We start from the raw sequence: 26,158 nt of genomic DNA on the forward strand, positions 1-26,158 counted from the left end.
GTTTGGAACGACATGAGGGTGAGTAATTATAATGACAGAATTTTTATTTTGGGTGAACTAACCCTTTCATATTATGAAAATGGAAAATAAAGTACTTACCCATGTCAAGACTCCATTTCTTTTCTGTGTAACACACATTACCTGCAACAAATGGTATAACAAAGGGTTTTGGTAGCCAAGCACCACATAACATCAACAAGATGTTGTAGCCTTCATCTTATCAGCATGCCATAAACAGGCCCGGGATACTGAGCATAAATAATCTGTTCTGACAAGCTGCAGTGTAAGTGAGTGGATATATGGTTGTTAATCTTACATTTCTTCTAATTTCCCTTTAAATGTAAGCACATAATAGAGTAGTACCAGGACCAGGATATCCTGTTGAAAAAAAAGAGCATGCTGGGTAGGTATGTTTTGAAGCATAGCAGCTGGTTTGAGCTGGTTATAAACTGGTCCTGAGCTGGAGCTAGTTTCTTGACCAGCACTTGACCAGCTCATGACCAGCATAAACCAGCTCAAACCAGCTGCCATGCTTCAAAACATAAATAACCAGCATATGCTGTTTTCTTTTTTCAACAGGGATACTAGGCCTACCAGGACAACAATATAGTAACAAAATATTAGAATGTATTCACCAACATACGCAGATATACTTATTTTAATAATGTGCATTATATTATTTTAGGAGGTGTAAACCTAAGGATAAATTGTGTTACATAAAGGATAAAACTGCCTGTAACACCAGTAATGACTAATACCACATGAGGCCGCCGCCAGATGAACTCCCTGACTGCTGCATTTGTGGAAGTGAATGTCATTACATTAGTTTCCAGAACTTATGACACATTGATCTTATCTTTCACCAAACAAAGGACAAGATCTAAATCTAATAACACAGAGCATTCATAAAACAAAACACGAATGCGATACAATTCCTTCTTTGGTTTAGATAAGCTCATTGTTAATTATGATGTGTATTTTTAATGAACGATACTAAAAGTCTTTTACATATATCGACTGAAAAAAAAAAATCTTACTTACAATATTGTATAGGCTATTATAAGGTCCAGAATTATTCCATAGTATGATACTTCTAGTCAGGACGACACCGCGTGCAGGAGTATGTGCAGTCAACAGTCTGTCCAGCAGGTGGCACTAAACTTGTTCTCACTTTGGAAAATACAAAGTAGCTAAACAATGAGATTAACAAACAAATGTAGGCATTAGCGATAAATACAACATAGATCAAATGAAAAAGATTTATGAAAAATATTGTCATATGATTTTTTCCCCCATAAACAATTCACAAAATACAAATAGCCTACACGCACTAGTAGTAGTAAATGACTGAAACAGTGAAATAAAGAATAGAGTAACTTAAACAAATCTTAGTGTGAATGAAATTAGATAATTATATATTTATAATTTATATATGAATATATATGATTTGTTTATGTTTATTGGAATGTTATCAGAATGTTATAAAAAATATTGAATTGGAAGACATAATGCATTTATAATTATTCATAATTATTCAGTTCACAATACATTATAAAAATAGGCAGATCGCTTTTAAATGTCGCAAAGCTAATAAATAAAAAAGAATAACAGAAACAGTTGTGTTCATGTGAATGGCATATTCCTTATGGATGTCTCTGAGCCCCACCTCCACATGGATCAACAGCTAACAAATTCATTGATCACAACAAATTCGTCCAACCGCATCGTGGCTTTCATATCATGTCTTTCTAACGGCTATTCTGATTGGTTTGACCAAGTGTCAGTCAAAGTGTTGGCCACGTCCCCTTTCTGGACATCAAAACCACAGAGGAAAAACTGCAACAGGGGCTAAACAGAGGGGAGAAAGTGTTATAAATCAAATTTCCAATATCAGTGATTGAATCGTCTTTTTGAATCAGGGAGTTAAAAAGAACACCCAATTTTCTTGCTTTTCGACAACTTTTTTTCACTGTTTGGTGCGGCCGTGTGGGGATGGATGAGATGCGGCCTAGCAGCGGAGCAGCAGCGCACCTCGGCATCGCCTCGCTCTTTCCCCCGGGATTGCAGGCCATTTATGGGGAATGCAGGCGCCTGTATCCCGATCAGGCGAACCCGCTGCAAGTCACAGCCATTGTGAAGTATTGGTGAGACGCCTGAAGCATTCCAGTTTTATGTTGCTGCTTGATACACACACACACAAAAAACAACTGAAACAAAACTATTTTTTTTTCTTGAGAATAGTTGTAACTTTATACTGAATGATGTTACAAAGATAAACAAGTTTTAATTGTAAGCAAGTTTCAGTCAGCAGAAGCATTACTAATAGGCAAACTTTTAAGTGGACTTTTTCATCTCAATGTTTTACTCTTTCCACCCATAATCCTATTTTCAGGTTAGGGGGTCCAGATCCTCTGGACTACATTAGTATGTACAGAAACATGGGATGTCCTGGACAAGATGTACCGGAGCATTGGCACTATGTCAGCCTTGGTCTCAGTGACTTGTATGGGGACAACAGAGTTCATGAGTAAGAATGACAGATTATGAGATGTTTACAACTGTTTCATGACATGATAATGCTGTTACAGACCATCAATTTATGTTCATATTTACCTGATGTACAAGTTTCAGGGTCATTCCGTGGCAACTCAACCAGAGGCCCCAGGCAAAATATTTTCATTTTGATCTTTTTTGTTTCTTGTGAAAGAAATGCATAAGTGAAACCAAAATATGAAATGTCATAGATTAATTTACTGAGTAATGCACTGTTTTGTAGAGCAGGATCTTGGATCTGAAACCAAATTTCAGGGAGTTAAAAATGACTTTAGAAAGATGGCAGCATCATTATTTTATATTTGCACAGAGATTGGTAGGTCTAATAGTAAAATCTGGTGACTTTAGCTATTTAATTATTATTATTATTTTTTTGCATTATATGCCAACATTTACTGTTCAAAAATGAGAAAAAGCATCTCAGTGTGGCTCCATGTCCAAATGTTTAATTTTACCCATTTTCAATGGTTGAAAACCTTAATGTGTGTCACTTTTCAAACAGATGATACTTGATTTTTAAAGAAGAATGTCTGAAAAACAAATAATACTTGAACTATCAAAACAATTGCACACAACTTGCCTCTCTGAGTACAACCCCCCCCCCCCCCAAAAAAAATCCAAAGTTTGCATGTGTGTAACTCGAGTAGCATTAAAGATATTTTAATACCGAATATATTTTAATACATTTTAGATTCTTGTTCCTATGAAACTTTTATTTAGGAATCTTCATTTCATCATTCAGAGATATTGTGATGTGTGTAGCTATGAAATTGCGTATTTTAAGAAGAAGCTGAAACTGATTCTAATATAGATTCTGATAAATACACTTTTGAAGTTAATGTGCCTCAATTTGCCCATTTCAGTGTATTTTTGGAGGTGTGTTCTATACGAAACAAGATACATTTCTAGTTTCAACATTATTTATTCTTCAGATATTCTGCTTCAAATGCAATAAGTATCAGCTGTATGCAAAGAGACTATAAAGTGAAATATTTGGTTTTTAACCATTGGGTAAAATTCAACAATTTGAACATGGAGCCGCAGTGAGATCCCCATATCTATGGGATTGAACCATATAGGGCCTTGAAAATGAAAATTTCAAAAGAAATGTTTAAGAACCAGAATCTCAAATCATATTGATATCTTTATTACTTTTTTTTAGTTACAGGCACACAAACTTTGGAAAAAGAATATTTATAGTACTCAGACAGGTTTGTTCTATGCAGTTGTTTTGAAACTATATTTGTAGAATATTATTTGTTCTTCAGCTATTCCTCTTTGGAATAAAACAGTATCAGCTGTATGCAGCGTCCCACATTTTGATTTTGACCCGTGAAAATATGTACAATGTAACAATTTACTCATGGAGCCACATCGAGATCCCAATATCTCAGGAATTGAAACAAATAGAGCCTTAAAAATATAGATACCAGAATAAAAGTTTTAGAACCAGGGACCCTGAAAATCTTCTTTAAGAAAGAAGTTAAGAAAATTCTTAAGATAAATTCTAAGAAGTTCATAATAATGTCCCCAGGTGCAAATTCTTAATAAAAAAATACAATGTTCTTAAGAAAAATGTTTGAGAACTTCTTTAGAAGAAAATGGCAGGCTTTGATGTTTGTTTGAAAGACCGGTATTGCTGAAGGCAGCAGTGCAGAATGAAAAACACCTCTTTTTGCACTGCCTGTGGATTACCGTAGTTATCATAATAAGCGCTCGGACACTATTTTCGTCATGACTGGTTTGGGAGTTAATCGCTCCGTCAGCGTTGTGATTTTTTTTTTTATGCACCGTGTCAAGTTATAGTTATTTTTAAAGTGCCTGTCTCAAGATGCAGCGGTCTTCCCCATTCATTTGCGCACCATCTTTCTTGCGCTCTCTCTAGAGTGAATGCGTCCTGTATCTGTGTGTGCTGTGCTGCCTCGCTAGTTCTAGCTGGAGTGAATACATCATTCATCAATGTTTTAATGATCGATCTGTGTCATTTGTCCGCATTCCTGGCACTAGTAATATGTAGCTTTTGTTATGTTGTAAGGCTTAATCTTTGAAACAACCCAATAAATTCATTAAATATCTTGCCTTTGGGGATTTAAGATAGATTGGAGGTTATCTTAACTTTAAGAAATTATGTTCAATTACTTTTAAGAACATTCTTTTCAGGAATATGAATACTTTTTAAATATTGTCTAAAAAGGATAGTTCACCCAAAAATGAAAATTCTGTCATCATTTACTCACCCATATGTTGTTCCAAACCTGTATGAGTTTCTTTCTTCTGTTGAACACAAAAGAAGATATTTTGAAGGTTGTTGGTAACCAGTTGATGGTAGCCAGTGACTTCAATTGTAGGGAAAACACTACTACCAGCAACTGTCTGGTTGTCTTCCTTCAGGAAAAAATATTAACAAAAATATGTAATTTGGTTGATTTGGCACCGAATGACCTGTCAGCTATTGAAAGAGTTATACGAGTTTAGTTATACGAGAAGAATTGTGTTGACGTAGGTTGATGGTGCTTGATTTACAGCTGTATTTTGCTGCTTTATAGATTCACAGGTCTAGAGGGCCCAAGTGGTTTTGGTTTTGAGCTCACCTTTCGCCTGAAGAGAGAAGCAGGAGAGACAGCACCCCCTACCTGGCCAGCTGAGCTCATGCAAGGCCTGGCTCGATATGTGTTTCAATCAGGTACTGTACCTGCACCCCGTCTAAAGGTGTTGGAGTCTAAACTTTTACAATTAATGGAAGCGTTTTTTTCTGTAACTGTAAACAATCCAAACCCATAAGTCGATTGTTTGTCTTTGAAACCCAAATGAAGGTATATTTAATGAAATCTGAGATATTTCTGTCTTTCCATTGAAAGTCTATTCATTCAAAACTGGTTCAATGATGACAGGTTGTTTAATCCAAGTCTTCTGAAGACGCATGATTGCTTTATATGATGAACAGATTTAATTTAGACTTTTATTTACATATAAACATTGATCAGCGAAAATATATGGAGAACTAAATTATGGTAAACAAAAGCTCAACCATACTTCCTTGACCCTTCGATTCATATGGATTTCTTTTACAATCTCTTTAAGAACGTTTTGATGCATCAGAGTTTTGGGTGAATACAGAAGGAGGGACAGAAATCTATCAGATTTCATAAAAAATATCCATTTGTGTTCCAAAAGTTGAACAAAAGACTTGGAACAACTTAAAGAGGTGGTTGATCAGGTTTTTTCGAAGGCTCGATTGTGTTTATGGGGTGCACTGTAACGGGTTCATGCTTCGTTTTTAAAACGAACACATCTTTTTCACATATTTTACCTTTAATCTACACCGATGTGTCCCTTGTAAAAACGTCCGGAACGCTTCCTGGTTCTATGAAGCCCCTCCCTCAGAAATACGCAATGGGCTCAGATTGGTTAGCTGGCCCATTGAGTTGTGATTTGCTAACCGCCTAGTGCACGTTGTCCAGAAACAACACCCCTTACCATTATGGTTTGTTGCATATGCTCAGGTGTATTGTAATAAACAATGGCGTCAATATCGCCTTATCTATTTGAGCCCAAATCAGACCCAGAGAATATTAGTGTAGAGGATCAGGCAGAACCTGTGCAAAAACAGCTGTTTCAGGACGTTTCAGAATGTTATGTTTTTTTTATTTGTAGTTGTCTCATACTTTATAGATACGCTGTTATTTGCAAATGCTACTAATGTTAGCTTTTGATATACGGTTAGCCTTTGTTGACAAATATCAGTGGCCATATCAAACACACAACCATGTTTAGCGTGCCTGCATTTACACTGATCACTTAAACGCCAACAAACACCAACATTCGAAGTTCGCTAGTGGGATTAAAAAGACCTTTGTAGGTGTTTGTCGGACTAAATTTGAATTTAGCACTTAGGTAACTAACTAGCTGAGCCAAACAGCATTTGCCTTTGTTTACGTCCTTGCTACAGCATAGAAGTAACGATAGAAACTGTTCATGGAAAACGCATCAACAAAGAATAAAACATACTTACAGCTTGTGGCCCATAAACAACAGCTTCCGCTTTTAAAGTGGGAACTGCTGTCCTCCGTAAAATGTGCAGCACAGAGCTATATTTGGATTATAATGTTCAGCGTTTCAACGGCATGGCAACAACACTACTCACGGTTCCTCATTTCAACATGGCCTTTGTTGTGTGTTCCCGGGAGCGTGGGTTTATGTACATTTTAGGGTTAGTGATGTCACTAACCCACGAGAAGCTTGTTGTAGCCCCTACCGGCCGTTTGTTGTAGCCCTTAAAAAGCAATTTCTTTCTTTCAAATTTCTTTCAAAATATCTCCCTTTTCTTTGAACTTTGAGCGTCGTAACTTAGCAGATGTTTATGCTCAAACAGCAACATTACACACCTACTAAAGTTTAAAAAGTGTAATCATTATCAACCATCCCTTTAAGGGTAAGTAAATGATCACAGAATTTTCATTTTTGGGCGAACTAACCCTTTAAAGTAGGGGTGTAACGATTCATCTACTACATCGATGTATCGATTTATTTTCCTAAGATCTAACTACATCGATCTGTGCTCGGCAAGTTGGCCTTCCGGACGACATATATCGATCTAACATCGTTTTAAAAGGTAATCAATCGATTGTATCGATCATAGGAAATAACGCATTGGATTTAAGCACGTCAGACTTTATATGGATATTTTTTCTTAGCACTTTTAATGATAAAGGCGTTAAACGTTACTCGATTAAGTCTGCCTATCTGTGACATCATCGCAACGCACCAGCAGCAGCAGAAGAAAACAAAACATAGCATGGCGGATGGCAGAGAAGCCAACGTGCGAGAAATGAAAGCCACCAGGAGGAAGAGCTAACGCTACCTGTACTTTCAACCCTTGCTAAATGTTACCTGTGCATTCCTGGCACCAGTGTGCCAGCAGAGCGAGTTTTTAGTACTGCTGGCGACATTGTGAACGCACAGAGAAGTGTTCTGCGGTCAGATCATGTTGATATTTTTGAAAAAGAAATCTGTAGAGTCATTGAAGAGTAGTTGGTTACATTTTATCTTTGTTAAATATTGTTTGTTTATTAAACTGAGAGTAGTAGCAGGTTCAGCCAGTTTATTCAACCTGAAGAAATGTTGATTGCACTTTATTTTTGATATTAATATTGTATTTGTATTATTTTAATGTTGTAAAACAACAGCAAAAGTAGCAGGTAAACCTACTATTAATTAAACCTGAAGAGTAGTTAGTTGCACTTTATTTTTTATACTAATATTGTAATATTTTTACGTTGGAAAACAAAAGCAGAAGTAGCAGGTTAACCTACTGTTGAAATGTTGGTTGCACTTACTGTGCTTTTATTGAAAATGTATTGAATATTGAAAATGAGAGCAGAAAAGGTTAACTTCCTGTTAATTCAACCTAAACTGTTGGTTGCACTTTATTCAAATAAAATTTGAATGCATTTGCCATTAATTGTTGTTTACTTGTTTGTTTGTATCCATAATTAATTGATACCTGATTCCCTTACAAGAAACAACAGGAATCTAGAAAACTTCACCTGCACTGAGCAGTATCCAGATATTTATTTCAGTCACACAATTTTTGGCTAAAAAGTTACTGAATCGATTTCAAGTCACTGAATCGTTTCGGATCGTATCGTTCTAAATGAACCAATATCGTCCTTGAATCGTATCGACAACCTCAAATCGTGATACGAATCGAATTGTTGTTAAAACGAATCGTTACACCCCTACTTTAAAGCCATATAATATAATTAATCTAAATGGGCTTCCTCAAAGGGATCATATTTAATTGCTTACAATATTAGTCATTAGTCATTTCTTTCTCCAAAAACCGGCAAAACAGGTGGCCTATGTCAGCATTTATTTTGTGTCCCGAGTCATGCTAAGTATTTAAATATTTTGTTAAGTTTTGTACAGATTTTTAGCATATAAATTTAGTCTGATGGGATTGCTGTTAAAATGGCCAGATTGTGCCATTCTGGTTTATTTAACTAGATTAGTTTAGTAGAAATGCAAACATGCAAACTTTTTGTAGTGTTTTAGTGTAAAAATAGCCAAATTTCTATTGTTTTTCCCATAATAATGTATGGGTAACCGTAGTAACCAGGATTTGTTGTCCCGCAGGAGGTGACTACACTCTATATTAAATATAGAGTCATCAAACTAAAATAAAGTTGAACATATTAATCTCTTGAAATTTTGCAAACCAATCAGACAAGTTGTTTTCTCTGTTACAGAAAATACATTCTGTAGCGGCGATCACATTTCGTGGCACAGTCCGTTGGACAACAGCGAGTCTAGAATCCAGCATATGCTTCTGACGGAGGACCCCCAGATGCTGCCAGTGCCGACCCCTTTTGGTCACGTCAGCTTTCTTCAGGTCAGGCACAACATGCTAGCAGTTTCAACAAGATTGTTGACTGTAGGCTAACGTAATTTCCACAGTAATTTAGTTTCTCTCTTTTTTTTTTAGCCCTTGAGATTGTTTCAGGATATGTTCATATAGCCAGCTAGGTTCAGTTTTGTATGCTACATTCATTAACCTTGTCCTCCTATTCATATATCTCCTTGTGATCAGTGCAAATTAAGTTTTTCCTTCTGTGCTCATCAGATTGTGGGTGTTTGCACAGAGGAACTGCAGGCAGCGCAGCAGTGGAACGGTCAAGGCATTCTGGACCTGCTGAGAGGAGTGCACATGTGAGTAATCCCGCAGCCAGCCACGAGACAGGCCAAGGACACGCTCGTGCTCAATTGGTGGGAAAACTGTGTTAAAGAAACTGCAGGACTGATTTAACCAGCTGAGAAACTAAATGAATTCCCTTGATGTATTACTTTGTCTCTCTCTTCTGGCTGAAAAGCATTTACAGATGGGTGAAGTTGTATGTCTGTACATTTCCCTACAAGCAAATGTGAAAATACGTTTGTCGTGTTACTTAATGCAGTTTCTTTTCTACTCTTGCTGAGGCATTGTGGGCATTGTAGATAAGAGCGCTGTACTTTGAATGCTGTAACTCTATAGTAAGTGGGTCAGGAGCTACTCTGAGATGCTTTGTGCTGTTCTTGTTTTTCATTAATTCTGAAATGTTTGTCTTTTTTGCTGTTTTGTTTGCAGTGCTGGGGGTCCGTGGTTAATCACTGACATGAGAAGAGGGGAAACCATATTTGATATTGATCCACATTTGCAAGTAAGGTTTTCTGTAGTGTGCTTCGTTCACTCACAAATGAAAATGCTTATTTATCCACCCTTTTATAACATTGTACATGTCTTTACTGACACTTTTGATCAATTTAATGCATCCTTGGTGTATAAAAGTATTCATTTTGAACTAGTTTCTGTCATCTAAAACAAGATATGTTTCCGTCCAAAGTTGCAAATTTAGCTTATGCACAAAATTAGAATATCACATAAAACATTTGCGATTAAAGCACCGTTTCCATCCAGTGAGCCAAAGAGAACAAAATCGTCACTTCCTAATAAACTGGCCCTGATATCTCTAAGAAAAATGAAAGTTGCTGCAGTAGGAGAAGCCACTGTATGTATACATTTTGTACAATAAATGACTTGCACCTCAGAGCGTGCAGACGAAACGCAATAAAGTTATCTTGCATTCAGAGGCGGATGCCTGCTGTTTGGGATCTGTCGTGTTTTGGGAGGTAATTATATTGAAGCACTTTGACGACAGACTTTGCTCAGGCATTTCAGGTGCTGTCTGCTGGTTAGTCCAGTTATGCCAACCCACTGCGCAAAGTCCCGTCTTTTTTGATGCGGATCGAGGAATTTAGTCGGTAAATAAGTTTCCATCGTAGTTCATGCGCATGTTTTCTAATGATAAAGAGTTTATCCGACTCAATTGAGCATATTTTTAGAGTTTATGCCCGTCCCAAAATCGCATAAAATGGGTGGATGGAAACATAGCTAGCTATTGACATAAAATCTTTATAAACATGAATTGTTTAATAACACTTTTAAATGTAATCTTTAGCAGATCTTAAAATGAAATGAATTGAAAATGAAATCCATTTTTCATATTGTACATTTATAATGTTGTTATGCCTACATATGCTTGGTTTTGATTGTTATTTAATGTTTTATTTTTAATTTATTTAAAATAGTTTAGAATTTTAATATCAGTCATTTGTTGGTTATTGACCATAACATAAAAATAATGATTGCAATGAATTTTAATATTGTTTTTTTTTGTTAATTATTCCTTAAAATGAAGGGCCTTGTTTACAATGTAGCCTTTCTAGATACTTCACTTTGTGAAGTTTATCAAAGCTAAATTGGTCTTATTTTTTTATTAAATTTTACACATTTTACCTCTCTCAAGTAATGAATGACTATCATTCCTGGTGATTAAGGTCATCTGATAAAGCGCATACTGTGATGCTTCAGGAGTGATGCAGCATGGGAAAAGGTGGAGTTAATTAAGTCTGTGGCTGTTAAACTCAACACCTCCACCTGCTGTTAGTCCTCTGCTCCCTCGCTCTCTGCTCCGAGACGGACACATGTCCAGCCATGCTGCTCCCCTACTGATTAATGCGTGTGTTGATTGCTCATTCCAAGCAGGAACGAGTGGATAAGGGCATAGAGACGGACGGCTCTAACCTGAGCGGTGTCAGTGCCAAGTGTGCTTGGGATGACTTGAGCCGACCTCCCGAGGATGAGGACGACAGCAGGAGCATTTGCATTGGGTCACAGCCACGCAGGCTGTCCGACAAAGGTGAGGAGTTCTAAGGACAGGTGCAGACCAATTTAAAAACAAGACACCAAACCCAGTATGCTTCAGAGAAGTTGTATTGGCTCAAATTACTATGTTGTTGTGTCAAGTATATGTGTATTGTTCATACAGACACTGAACAAATTAGAGAAGCCCTGAGGAAAGGACTGGAGATTAACAGCAAGTCTGTCCTTCCTCCCATCAGCAGTCAGAGGCACAGTCACGACCGGCCACAGTAAGTCCTGCCCTTTCATGACAATCAGAGCTTCAGGAATGCGTGATTATACTGGTCAAGCAGATGTATGGTTTACCCAGTGCTGTGACCTTAATTCTGGAAGTAGCAGGTTGAGGCATTTGTTTCAGGACACCAAACTGCTTTGGTTTGCTTTGCCACCTGTTCGGGACTGGATGGCATTGTTTGTGGATAAGAGAAAAGCTGTTTGGCGCCAGGGCTAGGTGATGTGACTGTATATACATGGTGTGCGAAGTGTGTCACCCGAATAGAGATTTTGCCATATTGTTTATAGCACACAGGGCTGCACAATTAATCACATAAAAGATTTGAGATTTTGATTATGGGTGCTGCGAATCATGAAAAGTGAGTTTCAGTTCATGTAGGTCTACTGCCATTGCATTATAGTGCAGTGGTTGAGCATTGTAACCAATCATAGACATTTTCTGATTTCTTGATTTCAATCAGTCATCATTTTTATGAACCAATTTTAATTCCTAAATCCCAAAATCAGTATTTTAGTCTCTTCAGTTGATGCATGAACAAAACTGCACATTTTTGCAAAGTTAACTGATCATGATATATAACGTTACGTGATACAGTACAGTTATATAAGATTTTAGTCATGCCGCCCACCCCTATTTAGTTTGGTGCTCAGATAAAAATGGCTTTTAAGCAGACCTGTCATTTTAAAGCGATATATATTTGTGTGTGTATATATACATACATACATACATGCATACATACATACATACATACATGCATACATACATATACAGTGAGGAAAATAAGTATTTGAACACCCTGCTAAGTTCTCCCACTTAGAAATCATGGAGGGGTCTGAAATTGTCATCGTAGGTGCATGTCCACTGTGAGAGACATAATCTAAATAAAAAAAATCCAGAATCACAATGTATAATTTTTTAACTATTTATTTGTATGATACAGCTGCAAATAAGTATTTGAACACCTGAGAAAATCAATGTTAATATTTGGTACAGTAGCCTTTGTTTGCAATTACAGTGCAGTTTGCACACACTGCAGGAGGGATTTTGGCCCACTCCTCCACACAGATCTTCTCTAGATCAGTCAGGTTTCTGGCCTGTCGCTGAGAAACACGGAGTTTGAGCTCCCTCCAAAGATTCTCTATTGGGTTTAGGTCTGGAGACTGGCTAGGCCACGCCAGAACCTTGATATGCTTCTTACAGAGCCACTCCTTGGTTATCCTGGCTGTGTGCTTCGGGTCATTGTCATGTTGGAAGACCCAGCCTTGACCCATCTTCAATGCTCTAACTGAGGGAAGGAGGTTGTTCCCCAAAATCTCGCAATACATGGCCCCGGTCATCCTCTCCTTAATACAGTGCAGTCGCCCTGTCCCATGTGCAGAAAAACACCCCCAAAGCATGATGCTACCACCCCCATGCTTCACAGTAGGGATGGTGTTCTTGGGATGGTACTCATCATCATTCTTCTTCCTCCAAACACGTTTAGTGGAATTATGACCAAAAAGTTCTATTTTGGTCTCATCTGACCACATGACTTTCTCCCATGACTCCTCTGGATCATCCAAATGGTCATTGGCAAACTTAAGACGGGCCTGGACATGTGCTGGTTTAAGCAGGGGAACCTTCCGTGCCATGCATGATTTCAAACCATGACGTCTTAGTGTATTACCAACAGTAACCTTGGAAACGGTGGTCCCAGCTCTTTTCAGGTCATTGACCAGCTCCTCCCGTGTAGTTCTGGGCTGATTTCTCACCTTTCTTAGGATCATTGAGACCCCACGAGGTGAGATCTTGCATGGAGCCCCAGTCCGAGGGAGATTGACAGTCATGTTTAGCTTCTTCCATTTTCTAATGATTGCTCCAACAGTGGACCTTTTTTCACCAAGCTGCTTGGCAATTTCCCCGTAGCCCTTTCCAGCGTTGTGGAGGTGTACAATTTTGTCTCTAGTGTCTTTGGACAGCTCTTTGGTCTTGGCCATGTTAGTAGTTGGATTCTTACTGATTGTATGAGGTGGACAGGTGTCTTTATGCAGCTAACGACCTCAAACAGGTGCAACTAATTTAGGATAATAAATGGAGTGGAGGTGGACATTTTAAAGGCAGCCTAACAGGTCTTTGAGGGTCAGAATTCTAGCTGATAGACAGGTGTTCAAATACTTTTATTTGCAGCTGTATCATACAAATAAATTGTTAAAAAATCATACATTGTGATTTCTGGATTTTTTTTTTTAGATTATGTCTCTCACAGTGGACATGCACCTACGATGACAATTTCAGACCCCTCCATGATTGGCTTGCTAGCTGGCCTGTTATTGTACAGCATATATATTTATATGCTGTACAATAACAGGCCAGCTAGCAAGAGTCAGCACTCATGAGGACAAAGATTGAAGGGACAGGCTGTGTCTGTATAAAATAGTGATATATATATAATATATATATATATATATATATAATATATATTAGATATATTGGTTAAGTATGTGGATAATTACCTGCAGGTATTTTGCAGACACAGCCTGTCCCTTCAATCTTTGTCCTCATGAGTGCTGACTCTTGCCAGCTGGCCTGCTATTGTACAGCATAATATTACTTGCTCAGGAAATTAGCTGCAAGTGCCGATAGTCTGCCAGTACAAATGTCCTTTTGAATCGGGTCTGTATTATATTATTTATTTATATTATTAATGAATATTATAATAATTTAAACTTTGCGAAAAATCAACAATTTAGTGCATACTACTTTGTTATTAAGGCCACGATGTTAGCAGTTAACTGGGGTGACTGTTTTAAGCACTCCATCCTCATCTCATTAAACGCTGTGCAATCCAGATCATCTTTGTGCATGGCTTGTCTGGGTTAATCTCACTATCTTGTTGTCTGCACCCACTTGTTTTGCTCATGCCCCCCTGCTGCTTGTAGCCCAGCCAGAGATTCAAACATGCATCCTGGAGCTCAGCCTGACTGTCTGCTGCATGTTGCCTAATCCAAATAATCATGATGAATGAAAAAACATAATGCTGAATTCAAGAAAATTGTGCTCACTTGAATTCACCCATATATGTACTAGTAGTCATTCTGTCTACCTAGATAATGGCATCCTGACACTATTTATTACTTTTAAGCAGTATTTGTCAGAATAAAGCTTTAAGAGAGTTTGGACTGAAGGTGGATTTTGTATCCAAGAAATTATGACAGCTTCATAATAAAGGAATGTAACCATCACAAGCATCACTTCTGTATATATTTTCCTCAATTTCGGGCTTCTGCAGTGACTTTTTTTAAATGAATGAATGGAGATTGGAATCATAAAGAATTTAACGATTCTGGTTCAGTTTCCGATTCCTCTTAGCGATTCCAGTTAACGATTCTTTTTGTACTTGTGATCAAGTTGTTGTGTTGAATTTCAAGTTGGACATGATGAAAATAATGGGAAATATCTTGCAGTTCAGCAAGTAATAAGTTAATACATTTTCCCATCCAACTGATTCATATATGTTTTGATTCAGTAAAAAATCATAAGAATCATTAGTTGGGGAAGCTAGCTGACTATTTTGCTTGTCACTGTATATTTAACTCTATAAATTCGGTAGTGGGGTTATTGTGAATAATAATACTACAGGGAACACTCTCAGCATTTTAGCATGATGTTCTGTCTTAACAACAGATATAGTCATTAACAGACCTAATAAAAATCATTTGATTCCTGTATTTTATATATTATTATCATTATTTAGTGTTTCCCACAGATTAGAAACTAATTTGTTGTGGCGGGCGGACAGGGGCATGGGATGGGGGGTTGGTGATTGGCACAAATATCGATTTCGATCTTGATTCAGTATCAATTCATATGTATATAGCCTACTGTACATATAAGGAAAATAAGTTTGCCTTTTTAGCACTATTCAACTTTTCTTTGGTTAAATTATATTAGATTACATTCATTAATATTCACTTGTGTGTGCTTATATAAGTATCATTAAAAATATTAGGATGTAACTTTTTGAAATTTCACATTTAAAGAAATCTAGTGTTTGATCATGTCTAAATATTTATTCAAATGCAAAACCTAAAAATAAGTAAGAAGTTATGATCTGCAATACTTTTTTGAGCAACCTGACTAGATACATGTATATTTATTAAAGAGCCATACAGGCACCTAGTAGGTAAACCATGGCTTTACAAATGAAAATGATTATTTTTCCAGCCACAAAATGACTCTAATTTGCCTCTTTGCATTGGAATTCTCTATTTTAACCTTAATTACTACACTAATTGTAAAATAAATAATACAAAATATTTTAAGTGGTCATTAATGGACCATAATTATTGCACAAATAGTAGGCCTATTTAGTACCAAAAGATATCCTCAAAATATTCAATACATATTATTAAACTAATTTTTTTTTTTTTAAATATGGATATAAAATGGAGGTGTGGCTTTGGAGATGCTCTGAAGGAAGGGTGGGATCTTATGATTTCAAAGCTAGCTTGCTATTGCTAGCCTCTCCAAAATTGCCTACCCTACCTATAAGTGTACCTTTAATGTGATTTTATGTAATCAGTTGATCAACTTGTTTTCTGCACTTCCTTCAGTTGCCTTCAGAAGCAACTGAATGACCAAATTTCAAATATGTAGATTCATTTAAAGGAGCTCATCAAACCTATTAAAAGAGGGAAGAGTTGCCTTTTTTCTGTTCTAAGTAGCTGTTGAAAGGAATACAATTGATTTGCCATTTGGCAGTAGTGGTAAATGCATTCATTCACTTCGCTGTGGTACAAATCTGCCCCTAATTTCTCCATAGACAATCAGTTGGACATTTCCAGACCCAGCAGATATCAAGGTAAGAGCCAACTACGAGTGAAACTGAAACTCTTTCTTCAGCAAATGGGCTATGGAGACAGTTCTTATTCCACTTAGAAAATGGGTGTTCAGTACAGTGTCTACTAGTTACTTTTTTGTTAGAACAATGAGGAGACACAAAGCTCTGCACTGCAGTATTTCTGTTTTTTTCTTTACACATTTACAGCGGCCTCAAAATGTATTTGGACACTTAAGTTACAAATGTATGAATTATTGCAGTATCAGTATCTGGACTGTTTCTGGTTGTTAAATGTTAGTGGATCATGCGATTTAATTCGATGAATGGGGTTACTCTTCTAGGACACCTGTGTGAAATTGAAAAATAACCTTAAGATTTTTGAAGTTCACTGTGAAAAGCTCTAGCATTATTTGTTTGCAGTTGCCATTTGAGGTTTAATATTTCATTATACTAATGCGATGACATTTATACAGTTTGATTGTGCCTTAAGTGTCCAAACGTGCATATTTGACACAAACTGGACTCAACTCACATTTCAAATTGATTTGTTAAACTGTCCCCCTTATTCAGTTTTTTTCTTATATTTTCCTATTTTCTATATCCCAGGAGTCGTAAGGACAGTCTGGAGAGCGAGAGCTCAGCTGCTATTGTCCCTCATGAGCTAGTGCGAACGCGACAGCTGGAAAGCGTGCACCTGAAGTTCAACCAGGAGTCTGGGACTCTTCTCCCACTGTGCCTCAGGTAGGACATGCACTGTATTTGCCATGTATTTTCTCAGATCCACTGTGCTGAGGCTTTGACTTTATGAGGGGCCAGAGGTTGTGGATTCACTCAGAAGTGAAAAATAAAAGTACACATGTACTAGTCTGCTGGTTTGGCCTTTGTTCATATTACCGATATATTACAGTTTTACAAACAAACCGAACTCACTAAACTGCTAACAGCTCTGATTTTGCTGGCACTAAAAGAGTGGGATATGAGTTTTATGTAATCTCCTTGTTGGACAAAAACAGAGACGCGGCTCACAGTGAAGCCTTTGTTTAAAGTTTAAATGAGATCAAGGAGAAAGTGAACATCAGGTTGCTTATAGTTTTAGCCTTTGATATTTTGCGCTTGATTTAAAAGATATGACACTTATCACTGTCTATGTAAATGATTCATTAAGCTTTTTTCTTTATAACCTTTTCTTGTAGAGGCCGGCTGCTTCATGGCCGACATTTCACATATAAAAGCATTAATGGAGATACTGCAATCACCTTTGTATCCACTGGAGTGGAAGGGGCTTTTGCCACAGAAGAACATCCGTATGCTGCGCATGGACCATGGCTACAGGTAACAGACACACATTACTATTACATCCCTTAAAGAGGAGCCCTTTTATGCTTTTTAACATTTTCAACTTTCTTTAGTGTGTAATGTTGCTGTTTGAGAATGAAAAAGGTCTGCAAAGTTACAGAGCAAAAAAGTCCACTCCGAAGGGAGTTCTTCTCTATATCAGTAAGCATCAGGGTGTAACGGTACACTTATTTGTACCAAACCGTTTCGGTACAGGATTTACGGTTTGGTTATTTAACAGTCGGCTTGTTTTACCCGTGGAACATACTTAAATCCGAGTTCCCAAACGAACATATTAAGTATTATGTCCATTTTATCACGAAATTCAAACGATAAATGCAGTTTTGACACCCTTTAATGTGAGGTGACACTGTATAGGCGTGTCAGTTCAAGCGGCGGCGCGCGAGTAAACGCGATCTCTTCCTAGTCAAAGAATAAACACGAATCAACATCTGAAGGTATGTTGAGGACACATTACAACTTACTGAAACGTGTCTTGTCGTGTAATCGCTCAATCAGTGTTTCAGTGGTGGAAAGACGCAATAAAACCGCTTGTAAACAATGTCATGTTGCATTACATTTACCTCAGAAGTCATTCAGTGTCCTCAGCTGGTTAGTTCACTTGAGAAATGAATTCTAACAGAATATATAGGCTAATATAGTGCATATATTTAGTGAAAGTGATGTCTTGATTATTTAATGTATGTTTAAATAAATCTGTCATGAAACTGACAGCCACTGTGTATAAATGATTATATTTCAGCAACGAATTGGAGTAAAACCATAATTTTATAATTAGATTAAGAAGTTAATGCAAAAACTGCCTTATGTAATGTTTACATGTTTGCATACAATGTGTTATTTGACTGTTGATTATTATATCTGTTGTTATATTATAGTAATGTGCTAGTAAGGGCTCCCTTTATAGTTTACTAGGGCTGGGTATTGACACAAATTTCACAATTCGATTTGATTTCGATTCACAAGCTTTCGATTTGATTCTTTTCAATATCGATTATTTTGGATATGTATCAGGTATAATACATGGAAAATTTTCTCAAGGAAAACTAATTTCTGAACTAATGTTGTAAACTATGGGAGTCAGTTAATACTACATTAGCCTACTAATATTGAAGGTAAAAAATAACTGATTTGTATACAATCACTTAAATGACACTAAATTATGTTTTTTTTAAATATAATAATAAAGTTATAATATTAACTTTACAATTACATAATCATAATTCTACTCCAATTATATTTTTTTAAATATAAACATTTAAAGGGTGGCTGTCATAACTTGCCAGATTTATTAAATATTGAAGAACATTGACAATGAATATCCTATGTAATGTGGTGCACATAATTAGCAAAATGCTCCTCTCTAGAGTTAATTTTTCTAGCTGACTAACGAGTTTATGGACACTGGATATGGTTTTTCTGAGGTAATGACATTACGTGACATTTACTTATAAGCCGTTTTACTTGCATCTTTCTGCGGTTGAAACACTGATTGAGCGATTCTATGTGACATGAAACGGATTTCGGTAAGTTGTCCTGTATCTTTTTAACACACTTTCAGAAGCTCATTCGGGTTTATTTCGCGCTGTTACTGGTATTAAAGCGGAAGAGAAGATCCATTCATGTTTGCTCCGTGCTGCTGGTTCTCTTGAGTTGAGCTGCGGCAGAGCGATCTCACGCCTAGGGATGAAACGATTACCGGTTTCACGATAAAATTTAGTGACCGTTAGTAATATTGTTTAAAATTTTATTATCATTAAAACCGTGTGTGATTATCACGACTTTGAAAACTTAAAAATCTAAATCTACTGGTAAATCTTGACCAGTCAGCGTCAGTCTGGTGCAGGTGCAGCGCGCAGCTGTTTTTGAATGAGAAGAAATGGCAGAAGGCAGAGACAGCGCCTGGAGATTTTCCAGCTTTCTAAAAGGACCAAATCTGAGGTGTGGTCATATTTTGGCTTTTACAAAAGTCCCGAGGGAAACTTAATCGAAGATGGTCATCCTGTCTGCAGAACATGCCAGAAGAAAGTCGCTGTATTGGGGGAAACATTTCAAAACTACGAACGCAAGGCAAGTGGACTTTGACCTCAATACCGAAACCACGTCTGGGAAATAATAACGTGAAGCGAACGAACAAATTCAGACAAGACTAAGGTGACATTTAAGGGATAATAATCAGGGCTTGACATTAACAACCGCCATTTGCGGGTGTAACGTTATTTCCGCTGCACACTAGCCACTAGGGATGAAACGATTACCGGTTTCACGATAAACCACGATAAAATTTAGTGACGGTTAGTAATATCGTATAAAATTTTATTATCATTAAAACCGCGTGTGATTATCACGGTTGTGAAAACTCGCGGTAAATCTTGTCCAGTCAGTCTGGCTCAGCGCACCGCTGTTTTCTGAATGAGAAGAAATGGCAGAAGGCAGTGACAGCACTCTGGGGATTGTTCAGCCTCTAAAAGGACCAAATCTGAGGCGTGGTCATATTTGGGCTTTTACAAAAGTCCTGAGGGAAACTTAATCGAAGATGGTCACCCTGTCTGCAGAACATGCCAGAAGAAATTTAGGGACCGTCTGTAAAGTTACATACAACATTGGTAACGTTATCCAAGTTTCAAACTTCACTAGCATTTGAAGAGAATGACAGTCATAAAACTGACTGTAAAGTGATCATTTAGGTGTCAGGTATGATGCACACATTTTGATATTTAATAAAATAAACTGTCAAATCATATGGAAATATGGATATGCATTATTTCACTTGGATACTGTTTGGGCTCTAACACAAAATATGCTAGATTTAAATGTGTCTGATAGAACACTGATGAGAATATTGCTTGAGAATATATTTACAGTGATAATATTAGAGATTATATTTACGACAAATTATTTTTATTTACGAGTTATGCGTTGCTATTGATGACGGCCATTAAGGAAGGAAATCCCACGGAATCTAGCTTAAAAAAGTGCTTAGAGCTGCTTTAGTTATTTGTTGTTTGTTGAATTTCAAATATAAAACTTGTTGAAATGTTTTAAGTGTGTGCATGTGTTCTTCTCGTATGAACAAAACCGTGATAATATTGATAACCGTGATAATTTGGGTCACTATAATCGTGATGTTAAATTTCCATACCGTTTCATCCCTACTAGCCACTTTGGCGGTTGAACTTATTATAGTCTTCTCAAAAGCCATCTGGTATAATCGCGTTGCGCATTATAACCACTCACACGTGTTTCTATTGAGTTTATGAATGCAATGTCTTCAGCGCGCTCTCACTTGCTGAAATCTGCACTTAAAGCGGAGATGTGTGTGCGATGTATGCAGGAGATTCATTCATCATACAGAGGTTGACTGTTTTTGTTCTATTTCAGCAGCGAAAATAGTTTCAAACAAACACAGCAGAACCACAGCGCATCTGATATGACTGGCATAAAGTTGGCGAATTAGGGATCGTCACTAAAGTTACATACAACATTGGTAACGTTATACGCGTTTCTAACTTCAATAGCATTTGAAGAGAATGACAGTCATAAAACTGACTGTAAAGTGTTCATCTAGGTGTCAGGTATCATGCACACCTTTTGATATTTAATAAAATAAACTGTCAAATCATATGAAAATGAGAATATGCAGTATTTCACTAGGATACTGTTTGGGCTCTTACACAAAATATGCTAGATTTAAATGCATCATAGCTGAACACTGATGAGAATATTGCTTGAGAATATATTTACAGAGATAATATTAGAGATTATATTCGCACCAAATTATTTATGAGTTATGCGTTGCTATAGATGACGGCCATTATAAAGGAAGGAAATCCCACAGAATAGAATCTAGCTTAAAAAAGTGCATAGAGCTGCTTGATTTATTTGTTGTTTGTTGATTTTCAAATATAAAACTTGTTGAAATGTTTTCAGTGTGTGCATCTGTTCTTTTTGAACACTTTCATCTCATTTGAACAAAACCGTGATAATATTGATAACCGTGATAATTTGGGTCACTATAATCGTGATGTGAAATTTCCATACCGTTTCATCCCTACTCACGCCACAGCGCCAAAACGGTATTTATGTTTTTGAATTTCATGAAAAAAAAATAGACTAATCGATTCATGGGATTTAAGAATCGATATTGTTTTGTAAAAGTTAGAATCGATTAAAATCGAGAAATAACTATTTATTTAAATAGACTATTTTTTACCCAGCCCTATAGTTTACACTTACAGCATTAGCAGAGATTTAAAAAATGATCTTTAAGAAGCTTTGTTATAATTGAATTCCTTTAAGGACAGACACAATTTGTTCAGTAAACCACTGCAAAAAAAAAAAAAAGCTATTTTATATTTAATATAAATAATATTCTCTCCCCTGCTGTGCTGAACCGTGGCTTCAAAACCGAGGTACATACCGAGCCCTCAGGTTTGTGTATCATTACACCCCTTAAGGCATTTTTTCTGAATTCCCTGAAATGCCTTGATTGTAATCTTGAGTTTTCTTCTGGGAATGTACACATTACAATATCCCTCATTTAAATAATTCCCGCCCAAAGCAATCACAAAGAAAAAACAAGGCAAGGTCTGGTTGAGTTGTGTTAGTAGTGTGTTGAAACTTGTGTTTATGGTAAGGAGCGTGACATTTCTGAAACACGCTTGAAGTGATTGACCAATCACAACGAACTGGTCCAGCCGACCAATTAGAGAAATGTCGCTTTTTCGGAAAAAGGGGCTTCATAAAGGTAGAACTAAAAAGATGATTACAGACAAACTGGGAAGAGAGGTGCTGCTATAATGTAAAATTATAGCAAAAAAACAACTTGGAAGCATAAAAAATTATTCTAGTAGGCCCCAAAAACAAAATCAACACTTTGAAAAGGGCATAATTCAGTGCTGTTCCTTATGTGAGTCCTTGTTCTGATCTCCTTGATTTAGATATTACTTACTGAGGAGTTTGTAGAGCAGATGCTAGCTGACATTCAGGATTTGAGCATCCGTGAAATGGTAAGGTTCTACCCACACCTCACATTATGTGATTTGACTATGATTTTGTAAAGTTTTGAATATTTTAACACGCTGTATATCTATTTACCCCTTACCCAGTCTAAGCTGCCGAAGGAGTACAGCTGGCCTGATAAGAAGCTAAAGATCTCTGTCCTGCCCGACACTGTGTTTGACAGCCCACTGCAATAAGACTGGGAGCTCGCTGTCCCTGATTACAAACCCATGTCTCCAGAAAGGAGCCCGACTCTTTTGCCAGACGGTGGAAGGAAAGAGACATTCAGATGCTTTCCTTTTTCCCAGAGAGCATTGTAAATGTACAACATTTTGTATTGTCCATTATACCACTTGTCTTTGTATTGCTCTACCTATTCACTCTTAAGGAAGCTTAACTAAATAGCGATTGTTTTTTTGGTCCGTTTCAAAAGACACGTTATATTTCTTGTTGAATATTTAGCAGCACAAGACAATGTGCAAGCACTGGTGCCTTTTCCCCTTGGAATGGACTGAAGTGACTTTTTGAGAGAAAATCCGCTCTTCTAAATCCTGCTTGTAATGTGAAGGAAAGCATACTAAGGAAAAGGCCTTTTTTAACCATGTTTTTCTAAAAAATACTGTTAAGTCTGAGTATCGGGTTTTACTCAACTTACATATATAAAATACAGTAGTGCCTATTTAAGGTTTATGATCTTAAGGTCTTCATTTAATTGTCAAACAATAGGTGGTTAGTCAGTTCACCTACACAATACCAAAGCCTGTACAGTACGGGTGTTTTTAAACTATCTAATGTAAAGTTGAGAAGCATTAATTAGTTCCCTGATCTTTGTTTTATTTTGTTTTATTATTTTTTTTAAACTATTTTCCTTTTCCTTTGACTTTATGATTGCATTCCAAGTCTCTATAGGGAAGCAAACTAACTGGTTCCTGAACGGCAATCTATTTTCTAGAATGTGCATTTGTCATTTTTGGGATATGTGCTCAATAATATAGGTCAAAGTGTACAAAAAAACCTCTATTAGTGCTTTTTAAAAGGTGAATTAGAGTGTACTAGTGTTTTTTTTTTATATATATTCTGGAGAATCCCTACACTGCCTGTGGTTTTGTTACCCTTAAGTGCATTAAAGTTATTTACATAAATCGGGTTGTTCGTGTTCATTTTGATTTTTTTTAATAGTACATATACTATTTTATGATGACAACTTGTGATTTTTTTCTTGTGACCAAGGCACCAAAATTCCTCATGGAGAACCAAGTCTGTCTCTGACCTTTAGAATTGTATGCCCTGTATTTTGATGCTGTCCCTTCAAGACTTGCATGTAAATGCCCTATTTGCATGTGAAATAATTAACAGCACTCTGATGGGCTGTTGAGATGTCAATGTCAATTTTATTTGTATAGCACCATTGAACACAACCAAAGTTGACCAATGTGCAGCAAAACAAGGATAATGAAAACATTACATAACCGATTTAACAGTATAATATCATTACTAAAATATAGTGTTATAAAACTTCATCACTGATTATATGCCAAATCAAAGAGATAGATATGTTTTTATCTTAGATTTACAAACAGAAAGATTAAGCGGATCTAATAGAAATGGGTAGGGCATTCCAGAGTCCGCTACCAAAAAGGCAGTCCCCTAGGCAATCTCTGGTTGGATGACTGGAGAGCCCTAACTGGATGAGATGCTGGATGGTAAATTCAAACAGAGCTATTCAGAATTTCAGTCCTAAAACCCAGAAGAGAACATGTTCAAGCCATGGGTTTGAGTTCAAATGTTTATTTACTTTTTTATTTTTTTTATTTGAGTAAAATAAGGTGTTGTGTTCATGAGTGAATTATGTTGTGACTACTATTTTAAAGTGCAATGTGTGTGAGAATGGAAGTGAAAGAGTAAACAATATGGTTTATTATGGAAGGCCATCTGGACTTTCCCATCCGAATATTTATTGGTAAATAAATTTAAGGAAGTAACTTTAAAAAAAAAAAAAAAGTACACAGATACCCAGTAAATAATGTTCTTGGTCATTTAAAAAAAGATATGAATTGGACTGTTCTTTTTGTAATACGCTGGCAGAAACCTTGTTTCATTAAGTTTGGCATTGTGCTCATGTAAGGAAATTTGATAAAGATTTGACTAGATTTATAATTGAAAACATTGACTCCACTTTGTATTTAGAAAATGCTATATTTGAGTTTACTATCCCCTCAAATAAAAGCAAAATACTATATTATAAATTTAATATTTTTTTTGCTAAATTTCATATTCATAAATGTAAGTACAGTAGAACCCAACCTCTATTTTTGGTTCTTGATAAATAAATTAAAATATATATCAAGACTATTTTTCATCCACATTATAAGAAAGCAATTAAACCCATTTCTGTGAGTACTTTAATATATTTACATAATGTTTAGCCTACCCCCTTGGCTATATGTTCTTCTATGTATACATTGACTTTGTTCGAAGTTTAAGTTTAAAATAAAGAGTAAACAAGATGGATGAAGTTCGTTACTCCCGTCTCGTGTGGTTTATTACTGCTTAATAACTCCTGACAGATACCACATAAGGTCTGTGGTTAACATTAATTCAATACCATAAATAAATACTTGAAAACTTCTTAAGCCATTGCTATTAACGAAATAAGTGCTTAATTTACTAGAGAGAAACAGAATATCAACGTTGGACAGACCACACAAACAAAAAATAAATCTAGAGGTGTTCCCCTTTAAATTAAGCCCCGCCTCTGTACATTAACCCCTCCCAGTTTTATGTGTCAAGTCCGCGCTGATCACGTGATCGGGGAAGGGGGAGTATGTGAACTGTATCCTGAGTTGCAGTCCTGTGTCTGCATTCCTCTCATCTAGGATTTGCTTGAAAGGAAAAAAAAAATCATAAATAATAACAGACGCAGATTGGAATACGGCGGTAAAGCATCTGTTTTCAATCAGGACTAACATTTTAAAGGACGTGATATCCCTGGATGATCGCTGAACTGGATTTTTTGCTTTACGTGAAGCGCCTATATAAAGGGCATACAAATGAGAGGAAAAGTAAATAGATACGTCGTTTTTAATTCGCGTTAAACAGGAAAACAAGATGGCTGATAAGCGATAACAAGGGCCAAACGATATCGTCTCCTTTAAGAGCAACAAAGGTATCTGGGTTTAATGCATGAATATTTTAGGCGAGTTAGCGTCGTCAAAATAAAATACATGACATTAGGTACTAAAAATGAATGCAATCCGTCTCTGGTAAGTGCGAGCAGGTAAACATCAGGCGAAACATGGACAGGGATCGCGTTATGGATCATTCTATAATGTTCAGCCAACACAGATAGCGAGAGAATAGCTTTGACAACGATACAATCGCTGCTCGTTGGGGTTTAATGATACGAGAGCATGTTGGCATGCAAGTAGACGCGTCAATTGTTTGTTCATTCAAAGTC

At 36.6% G+C, this 26,158-nt stretch overlaps 1 protein-coding gene across 1 annotated transcript; it reads left to right on the top strand.

The window, feature by feature from the left end:
- The first annotated feature begins 1,798 nt into the window (after positions 1 to 1,798).
- On the top strand, positions 1,799 to 24,687 carry sufu (suppressor of fused homolog). The gene is made up of 13 exons (XM_079842186.1): positions 1,799 to 2,144; positions 2,393 to 2,527; positions 5,100 to 5,236; positions 8,802 to 8,944; positions 9,176 to 9,261; positions 9,677 to 9,749; positions 11,132 to 11,288; positions 11,418 to 11,520; positions 16,327 to 16,365; positions 16,951 to 17,085; positions 17,538 to 17,676; positions 22,641 to 22,709; positions 22,809 to 24,687. Exons 1-13 carry the CDS (start codon positions 1,993 to 1,995, stop codon positions 22,896 to 22,898), a joined length of 1,458 nt encoding a protein of 485 aa, XP_079698312.1. The 5' UTR covers positions 1,799 to 1,992; the 3' UTR covers positions 22,899 to 24,687.
- Positions 24,688 to 26,158: the final 1,471 nt, after the last annotated feature.

The sequence above is a fragment of the Gobio gobio genome (genome assembly GCF_949357685.1).
Source record: "Gobio gobio genome assembly, chromosome: 18".
In the NCBI taxonomy this organism is placed as follows: domain Eukaryota; kingdom Metazoa; phylum Chordata; class Actinopteri; order Cypriniformes; family Gobionidae; genus Gobio; species Gobio gobio.

Bases quoted from the DNA above. Each gene is read 5' to 3' on its own strand.
- sufu (XM_079842186.1), top strand. From the start codon at position 1,993: ATGGATGAGATGCGGCCTAGCAGCGGAGCAGCAGCGCACCTCGGCATC. The intron at 9,750-11,131 runs GTAAGGTTTTCT...GCTCATTCCAAG, and splicing joins ATATTGATCCACATTTGCAA to CAGGAACGAGTGGATAAGGG. The intron at 17,677-22,640 runs GTAACAGACACA...TCCTTGATTTAG, and splicing joins CGCATGGACCATGGCTACAG to ATATTACTTACTGAGGAGTT.